Raw genomic sequence first — 10,443 nt, forward strand, 5'->3', positions numbered from 1 at the left:
TAAAGGTGCTTTTTCATGCGCAGCACGCTGCAGCAGCAATTCGTTATTATTGGTTAAGAATTTTATGTAAGCTAGATGACGCACTTCCGGCACAAAATACATTTTGCCGCAGTTCGTTGAAGTTGAACCGAACGAACAGCAAGCAGCAAGCGGCAAAATCGAGAAAGCGTACAATATGTCCGTCGTTTCATTATGAAAATATTATTTATTGCAATAAATATTAGGAAAATAAACGAAGAATGGCTTCGGATAAGGTACGAATGTTTGTAAATTAGATCATTTTATACTTTACACTTTACATTTTCAAATTTGTGATAAAGTATAAAATGATCTAATTTACGAACATGTATCCGTACCTTATCCGAAGCCATTTTTCGTTTATTTTCCTAATATTTATTGCAATAAATAATATTTTCATAATGAAACGACGGACATATTGTACGCTTTCTCGATTTTGCCGCTTGCTGTTTGCTGTTCGTTCGGTTCAACTTCAACGAACTGCAGCAAAATGTATTTTGCGCCGGAAGTGCGTCGTCTAGCTTACATAAAATTCTTAACCAATAGTAACGAATTGCTACTGCAGCGTGCTGCGCATGAAAAAGTACCTTAACGAGCATAACCTGTTCGCGTCATCTCACTGATCGCACTCTATTTTCCTATTGGCGGATGCGATCAATCCAACGTATGCGCACAACACTCAAAGTAATCTTAGAAAGAGAGGGAAATATATATTCCCGCACCGTGGTTCTGGGACCGCTTCCTCTCACTCCCTCTTATAGGCACTAGCCATATAGTAGTATTACATATATGCTAGTCACGAGCAGTGTTACTACTGATTACTACTCGTACCAACAGTGACACTAGTAGTACTTTTTTACGAGGGAGCATTATCAGCAAATTTCGGAAAGCACCCACAGTAGAAAACAAATTAACTTTTCAAATTTCGCGTTATTTTCTTTTTCGGGCGCGTACTTATGAAAACGCATGCGCATGTGGCCAGTGGCCACAGAGTATGAAAATAAGATCACAGCGCATGCTCGCATCGCAGCGGGCAGCGTGGGTAGTATTGTGTGATATAGATTTCCTAACCTAAGTAGTCGTGAACTTTAATGGTTAATATTTCGGTTTGCAGGGCAGAACGACACTTTTTTCTACCAGATTCTATCATTTTATACAAAAATCGTTGAATGAGTATAATTTCATTGATTTTTGAGGTGATCACGCTCCATTTGATCTTTACCAATATTAGCTAAGGTAATTTATATGATAAGCTGCGCTTATATATCTTAACGCCGAGACACTATCGTATCTTTTGATAAATTTAAACATAGCATATTATACATACATATATATATATAATTGCAATAAAATATTTCTAAAAATATTTCAAATTTATAATTATTAATTCAGCATCTTGAGGTGAGAATATTTTTTAAATATTATATTATACATTACAGATCTTAGTTATTATAATTCTAAAATTACATGAATTAGTAGTTGGAAATCTTAAGTCTTAATTAGTTTTAATTAGTCTTAACCTAAATAGATTAGAAACTATGATTTTTTGCATCTACAAGTTACACAGCAGATTGTTTAGTTTGATTAATGGGAAGGAATAAAGTTGAATTTAGTCAATCTTAAGAAAATTGGTAATCTTGTTATTAAGTTGTACAATTTGATTGTTGGCCATATTCATCGATAAGATTTAGAACTATCGGCCAACTCAATGTAGAATCAATTTAATGATAATTTTTTGTGATCAATTATAAATAATAATTATTTAAACTATTTTTATAGATGACACTGGAAAATTTTCCTCGAGGAGGAAAAAAATCTGAAATTAAAAGATCAATAGATGTAAGTATATAATTTCAATCTTCGTTTCTTTATTTCTGAATTAAATCTATTTTAATTTATATATTTTAAGAAATTCTGTTACAATCTTATTTTTTGGAATTTCGAATGCAGACTTTAGCATACAAATCGGCATAATGTCAGATTCGACTCCCGTCATTATGACGTACAATCGAATCTTGAATTTTATAAGGTGTTAAATCGGGAAAATAGTCGTTGACGTGTCGACGAACAGGTAATCCTTTTCAGGTACATCAGTCAACAAACTAAAGTATGCTAATTTCACAGTTGGTAATATATATAATAATGTGCCAATCACTTCCATATTATTTACATATGTAGATAAAGGATTATTCAAATAAATTTGATTATATATCCAACGTTATTTTCCCCAAACCTAACTTGCAGGCCATTAGAAAGCACCTTTATTACAAAGCGACAATTTTGTTCCTGGTGTTAAAACATCTAAAGACGCTATGTCATACTTTGGTATTATCAATCTTTTTTCTTTTAGTTGATAATTTAATAATAAATCTAGAATCTACTTTTGCTATTTTCTTGATAGCACACGAAAGTTGAGTACCTGGAACTACATAATATATGGTATTAGCAAACATTTAATAATAGATATGATATTAAATTATATAAAATTAGTTATATATATTTACAATATTGTTTTCCTTTATCGATATCTTCAGTACAAAGAAATGCTACAGCATTAGCTACACCTATGTCAATTATGTAACCATGATCCTCTATACTTTTGACAGTGCAAACTACTTTCATATCTTTTGCAAAATAACTAGCATAAACATTCTGATTTATTAATTGTGGTTCTATAGATAAACTACAGAACCAATTATCTTCAAAATTTAAACTTTTCACATAACATGTTACATAATCACCAGGATTAAACAAATCTGGTAAAGGTTTGAATTCATTTGACTGAACAACTCCTGCATTAATTATATCTTGCAACAAATTCGTGTAAGATTGACCGAGATTTGTAGCTTGTATTTTTCCTTGAAATCCACCTGGTAAAGATACTATCAAATCATATTCTGATACTTCAGAAATCCGACCAAGAATTATCAGTCCTTCTTGTAGCATGATTTTAGATAATCGATCTGCAGTTGTAGTAATAAAATTTGTGTCTTTTACAATTACATTTTCTTTCTTTGTTTGTGTTTTATGCTTCTTGGGTTTAAGCTTCTCCTTAAATGGCTAAAATAAAAGTATTATCAACTGCATCTATATAATTATACAGCAAAATTCTTGTATATAAAATTATGCCAATAAAATATTAATATAAAAAGTTTTAATATATGGATATCTAGATATACATATTAATTTAATAAAAATACAAATTCTAATATTTTCACTCTTAACAAGCAACTTAGTAGAATTTTTATTAAATGGAAATGCACCTATAAAGTATAATAACTTATGTATATCTAATAAACTATGTAAACTATGCTTTATGTATCATTTATATAAACAATCTATGAATCATCAAAGCCTATGTTCTTTATCTATTGGACTGTATAAAATTTCTATTTTCTTTATATACTTTTATTTATTAATATTAAAATCAAAAGGTAATTATTGAGAATTATTTCCTCATCTTAAATTTTAATAAAAATATACTTATTTGTCACTTAAAATGAGAGCATCTAGCAGAAAAACGTAACGATCAGCCTCAAGAAACTATAAGCGTTAAAGTTCGAGAGTTTAGAAATTAAAATATCTGTCGCATACTGACTAAAAAGTTAAAAATACACAAGATTCGCTATAGATTTACTGATTTTTGAATTACGAAATAATATTATTAATTTTAATTAATAAATTAAATAATACTTTATATGGAACATTTGTAACATTTTTCAAAATTTATAGGAATTTAAACAGACTAAATTTATAGTTACAGCGTTTATTTTAAAGAAATGTTAAACTTTAATCTATATTTAAAAAAAAATTAAAAAGATATAAATTTTAAATAACAAACTATTCTCTGCTTTAAAAACAAATTCACTACTTTAAAAATACAAATTCACTGCCTTAAAGTACAAATTTTTTATATAATTTTTATTTTTAAAGCAGTAAATTTGTGTTTTTATAGCAGTAAATTTGTATACTTAAAGTAGTGCATTTGTGTACTTAAAGCAGAGAATATTTCTTTTTAAGAATTAATTAATGTTAAAGTACATATACATAGCGTTGTATCAAGTTAACAGATATCTTTATCTCTAAAGTCTCAAATTTTAACTTGTTCCGCAAGATACATCATCACGTTTTTCTTTTGAGTGAAAATGTATTGAATAAGTATCTTTATATTAAAAGCGATTTTGAAGAAAGCGATTTTATAAATAATGATAAATAATTATACCAAAGTCAGATATGTTAACAATCATAAAACTTAATTATTTGTTTGTATAGATTAATTTATAATAATTTATATATTTTGTATTGTTTATATTATCTATATAAAAAAATTTATATCAATTTAACATAAATAATACATAATAAATATTCAATGTAAATGTAATTTTGAAATATTGTATAGTACAATTCTGTTTTAAAGGCACCATCAAAATTTTTATGTAAAGTCTCTCTGATTGATAAATTTATATAAAATTTTGATACCAATGACTCGTTTGATAATAATCAAAGGAAGAGACGTGCCAAATCGAGTCTTGTACACAGGATGTTGATGTGTGTAAAACTTTGATTTATTGTAAATGTACAATTTTTCTTACGTTTCGATCCACAGTTTGGATTTGAGAACAAATCATGGTCGATGCCAATACTTTAACAAACTCATTATCCGATTTGTAAGGACATGAAGGAAATTATATTGTATACTGTTACGTTTTGATATGATCTGTATGCGATTCACTTTTAAATTTGACACCATTTCTATTTGCGAATTGACTTTAAAATTGACAAATTATAACTGATGAGTATCTTATATTATAGAATAATTGACAAACATGTGATAAGTTGTGCCCCAGCACTTAGTTTTATTTAAAATATATTAGGGGAATTAAATTATAAGTTTTCTTTATATACTGAAGATGGTCACATTAATGACCGAAACGTTTATAATTATGTAATTTTAGTTGTATTAAATATACGAGAATTTCGCTACTTTTAACCAGCGTGTGGTATATGCTCCTTCTTCTTATTTTTAAAATTAATAATATTATTTCGTGATTCAAAAATCAGTAAATCTATAGCGAATCTTGTGTATTTTTAACTTTTTAGTCAGTATGCGACAGATATTTTAATTTCTAAACTCTCGAACTTTAACGCTTATAGTTTCTTGAGGCTGATCGTTACGTTTTTCTGCTAGATGCTCTCATTTTAAGTGACAAATAAGTATATTTTTATTAAAATTTAAGATGAGGAAATAATTCTCAATAATTACCTTTTGATTTTAATATTAATAAATAAAAGTATATAAAGAAAATAGAAATTTTATACAGTCCAATAGATAAAGAACATAGGCTTTGATGATTCATAGATTATTTACATAAATGATACATAAAGCATAGTTTACATAGTTTATATTAGATATACATAAGTTATTATACTTTATAGGTGCACTTCCATTTAATAAAAATTCTATTGAACGTTTGCAACAAACGTGCATATTATCTCATCCTTATTTAATATTTGATGACAAGAAGGATAAAATGATACTCGCGAGCGTTGCAAACGTTAAGTGGACTTATCCTAAGCATAAACTTGCTCTCCTGTTTTAAAGGCTTCAAGTTGCTTGTTAAGAGTAAAAATATTAGAATTTGTATTTTTATTAAATTAATATGTATATCTAGATATCCATATATTAAAACTTTTTATATTAATATTTTATTGGCATAATTTTATACGACGCTGAAGTTGGCAGCCGCGCGCCAGCAGCCAACGCGAAAATCCATTGGCGTAGAACGCTAAGGGCCCCTCGTAACATTTTTAGCGACAATTAATGTAAAGACCGTTTGAAAAAGGATAGAAAAATTATATTTCCAATTCAAAAACTATATTTAACCACGCAAACGAGTAAAAAACAATTAACGAAGCCTACGAAGGAAGATTTGAACTTCATGAATAAAATTCAAAAAAGAATACTTGGAGCGCAGTTACGTCAAGGGGAAAAATCGCAGCCCTTTCAAACTTTCACAAAATTTACTTCCTTTCATGCAGAATTGACTGAGATGATTTTTGAAAGGGTTCGAAAATTGTAACATTTTCGAAAATAAGAATTACGACATTTTTTACTCAAAAAACCGCATTTACGTCAAGGGGAAAAATCGCAGCCCTTTCAAACTTGCACAAAATTTACTTCCTTTCATGCAGAATTGACTGAGATGATTTTTGAAAGGGTTCGAAAATTGTAACATTTTCGAAAATATGAATTACCGCATTTTTACTAAAAAAAACCGCATTTACGTCAAGGGGAAAAATCGCAGCCCTATCAAAGGAGGTTTAGTAAACTGTTACATTTTCGGAAATAAGAACTACAATTTGTGTTTCGGTTTTAGCGTGACCCAGAGCCAACCACGTGGAGGTTCCGATTTTCTGGCTTCTTTTTTTTACGAGTAATCTGTAATGTGATGCTTTCATGCTGATTAAATATATATTCTCGTATATTATTTTTTTTAAAATTTTTTAATTTTTTTTTGGCTTTTATCTTTTGTATTTTTTTTCTTTTTTTCTTTTTTGTTTATACTCTTTGATACCATACTGTAGGTATCGCTTAAAAACTAGACATTATTATTAAATTTCAAACAGTGAACTGCAAAAATCGAGCGTTGTTTTGAATTTTTCCGGCAGTTTCCGTATGATCGGTATCGGATTTGTGCCTTCGGGTTTTTGGTACGTTTCCTGTGGTTGAAATAAATATTTCCTCAATTTGGCTCTTTGGTTGTCGTTCTTTTCATCAACCACATGGAACATAAGTGCGTGTGTTATGTTTCTTCTGACATGAATCATATCTTTTTCTAAGAAGGGTTTTCGTGCTCCTGTACACACTATGTGGGCCCATGTACGTACATGTGGTCCGCAATTTCCACCTTTACTATTGTGTGTGGTTTGCGAGGGGTTATCCTTCGCGATGAACAGTTTCCATTGAGACCAATTTATGATAACATCGTTATCTACGAATGCATTCATGAATGCGCATGTATTTTTTATTAATTCGGGGGTTCCATATGGAGAGAGTCTAAGTAGAGCAACATTTGTTCTTTCAGTAGCACGAGAAGGAGAGTCCAGTGGTTGTTATTAAACACGGGTAACAACCATACGTCATGTGACCAAAGGGAAGCACATTTCACCCATTTCTGGTATCCGTAACTAATTTCTTGATTGCGGACAAAACATTCCACTACGAATGTTTCGAATGCTATCACTTTTCTTCCCCTTGATACAGCTTCAGTGCTTATTATTGCCAAATAAGCGTTGATTATGTTATCATCGAACCACATGTTGGGTCGCAACGTTTTGAAACTTGCTTCATCAATTATGATTCCGAAAACATTTCGGTATAATTTTGGGAACCCATTCGGAAATTCTGTTTTAGTTAGCAGGTTGTTTTCCGCCTGAATAGACACTGGATCAGAATGAACAATATTCAATGAAAGAGGCTTCTGTAATTCAACATTATCGTCTTCGCGGTTCTGAGCTTGGGTCTGACCTCCGCTTGAAGAATTCTGACAATTGATCGCAATATTTTTCGGGCATTTAAAATAGAAGTTTATTTTTGGTTTTTTTCTACTCCCCCTGTTCCACGTCGAAACCGCAGATTCATCGTCGGTATCGAGAATTTCTTCTGGAACCGAATTTTCTCTTCCCGTTTCATTTGTTGCGTTCCACTCGTCAGTGAATTCGGCATAATTAATTAACTTTTTAACTTTCCGAGGCTTACATGTGACTTTGGACGTTGTTAAAGTCGAGACATTCGCTGAAACAGGCGAGTTTTTATCTATTTGGGAGATTTCTGGTTGTTGCTTCTGATCTTTATCATGCTTAAATTTATCGATTTCGGCGAACACCTAGACACTCAATTCCTCGACGTTGAACACCTAGACACTCACTTCCTCGACGTCGAATACGTAGACACCCACTTCCTCGAAGGCAAACATCTAGACACTGAGTTCCTCGAATGCGAACACCTAGACACCTATTTCCTCGACAGCGAACACCTAGACACTCACTTCCTCGAAATCAAATACGTAGACACTTACTTCCTCGACGACGAACATATAGACAACATCTAGACACTTAATTCCTCGGTAGTGAATACCTGGACACATAGTTTCTCTATATTTCGATATATCATAATATATGTATATATAGACTGTGTTGACGAATGACCGACCTCTGCGGATTCATTCGGGGGCTTCAGGATAGGTTGTGTGTGACGAGAAAAGACCCCAGCTCCAAGCCCAGCGCTGTCGGTCCACTTTAAGGGGTGCCTCATCGCGATTTTCTATTTCCCATTTGAATAATACGGGGAAAACAATTTTTTCCAGTTTCGATGAGTTGCCTCGTTGGAATATTGCCATCTGGAGATTACAAATGTTTGGAATTTATAATATGGTAGTCGATTGACATGAAAAAATTTAGTACAACTCACTGTCAAGTGATTGAAGTGATAGGATTGAGGTTTAGAATTGAAATTTTCACTATTCTACCCTAAATTCTTATAGATTCGCAACTCTATCGGTTTAAAAAAATTACAAAAAATTCGTGGACCGTCAAGAATGCTTAATTCCTAGCTTCAAGTTGTATTTTTTCCTATTAGAGCTATTTTCCAACAATAAAAAAATTTATTTAGGCGAGAAATATTGCTGAAGTGACTTTGCACTTTATAATCTTCAAATAATAATGCATTAATTTATTAAAAATGAAGAAAAGGAATACAATTCAAGGCTCGGATAAATTATCTTATGAAAATTATGGAAAATTATGTTCTTTCTCATCGTTACCCCCCACCCCCCATGCCCATTTGTTTTTTTTTTTAAACTGGAAACGTAAATTACAGAAAATTTTGTCTACTTTTTAATGCCGAGTGTCCAAATTAAAAATTTCAACATGACTGACCAAAAACGACTGGTAAGTGTAACTGAAACATGAAATATGGCATTAAAATGCTTACATTTTTATGTCACATGATATATAAAGGTAATTTCGGGTTGCTGAATTAGATTTAATAATAATAATAACGAATGCCCCTTATATGTTATTTTTTTAAATAATTTATTAAATCTCACATGTGTATTTGCTAATTTGTAATTCTAGAACACATTGGAAGAAACGACATAAAACACTCTCAATCGATTTTGAGATCGAGAGATATCGATAGAGATCGGCAGAATTGAGAAAGATCGATAGAGAACGCAAAGATCGAGAACACGATGCGTCGAAACCAATTTTATTTCAAACCTTCGTGCATATGGGTTTTCTCAACGGGACATTGTTCCTGGACACCGTACGAACATTTTGAGCCTAAAAACCAAAAAATCGCTGGGGGTTTTTGAAAAAAAAAATCTATTTTTGTTAAAAAAGAAAGGTAAAAACGATCTCTTGGCATCAATTTTTATTAAATCGAATTGACTAAGAAGTTAAATTGTAGGTTTTTTAAGCTCTACAACTTTCTTATAGGTAACATTTCCCTAGCTATTGAGCGAAATGAGTTAGACGGAAAAATCCGCAAAAGATAGGCATTTTTCCTCCTCTAATCAGCTATAACTGAAGAAATATTAATTGAAGATCAGGACCCTCGACAGATAAATTGTAGAGCTTCTAAATAAATATTTTTACTTTGGGAAACAATTCTTGAATTTTGCATGAATTTTTTTTTTCGTAGCAAATAAGATCTCATATTAAAGCTGTTTTGAAGCTTTACAATTCATCTATTGATCTTCAAATACTATTTCGTCAGTTATTTAACCTCAATTCGTTCGAAAATGCGACGGGAAAGGAAAATTCTGGAAGTGCCACCGTTTTCAGCACAAAAAAATACTTTGGAAATGATGCTTGTCAAAGGCAAAATCAGTGTCGGATAGTGTTATTATTTGAATAATATGAAGTGCAAAATCACTTCAGCAATATTTCTCGCCTAAATAAATTTTTTTATTGTCGGAAAATAGCTCTAATAGGAAAAAATACAACTTGAAGCTAGGAATTAAGCATTCTTGAGGGTCCACAAATTTTTTGTAATTTTTTTAAACCGATAGAGTTGCGAATCTATAAGAATTTAGGGTAGAAAAATGAAAATTTCAATTCTAAACGTCAATCCTATCACTTCAATCACTTGACAGTGAGTTGTACTAAATTTTTTCATGTCAATTGACTACCATATTATAAATTCCAAACATTTGTAATCTCCAGATGGCAATATTCCAACGAGGCAACTCATCGAAACCGGAAAAAATCGTTTTCCCCGTATTATTCAAATGGGAAATAGAAAATCGCGATGAGGCACCCCTTAAAGTGGACCGACAGCGCTGGGCTTGGAGCTGGGGTCTTTTCTCGTCACACACAACCTATCCTGAAGCCCCCGAATGAATCCGCAGAGGTCGGTCATTC

At 31.4% G+C, this 10,443-nt stretch overlaps 1 protein-coding gene across 2 annotated transcripts in view; it reads left to right on the top strand.

Annotated features, from left to right (window-relative positions):
- The first annotated feature begins 1,074 nt into the window (after positions 1-1,074).
- Positions 1,075-10,443, top strand: part of LOC108782003 (protein RRP5 homolog) — a 13,300-nt gene continuing 3,931 nt past the window's right edge. Inside the window, exons 1-2 of one of the 2 annotated variants that reach the window (XM_018550149.1) lie at positions 1,075-1,254; positions 1,798-1,857. In XM_018550149.1, the coding sequence (XP_018405651.1) occupies positions 1,798-1,857 (60 nt within the window). In that variant the 5' untranslated portion in view covers positions 1,075-1,254. Of the gene's footprint in view, positions 1,255-1,795; positions 1,858-1,968; positions 2,090-10,443 lie in introns of those variants that run through there. The other variant, XM_018550150.1, reaches the window with a different exon arrangement.

This window comes from Cyphomyrmex costatus, unplaced genomic scaffold (genome assembly GCF_001594065.2).
Source record: "Cyphomyrmex costatus isolate MS0001 unplaced genomic scaffold, Ccosl1.0 scaffold94, whole genome shotgun sequence".
Lineage (NCBI taxonomy): Eukaryota > Metazoa > Arthropoda > Insecta > Hymenoptera > Formicidae > Cyphomyrmex > Cyphomyrmex costatus.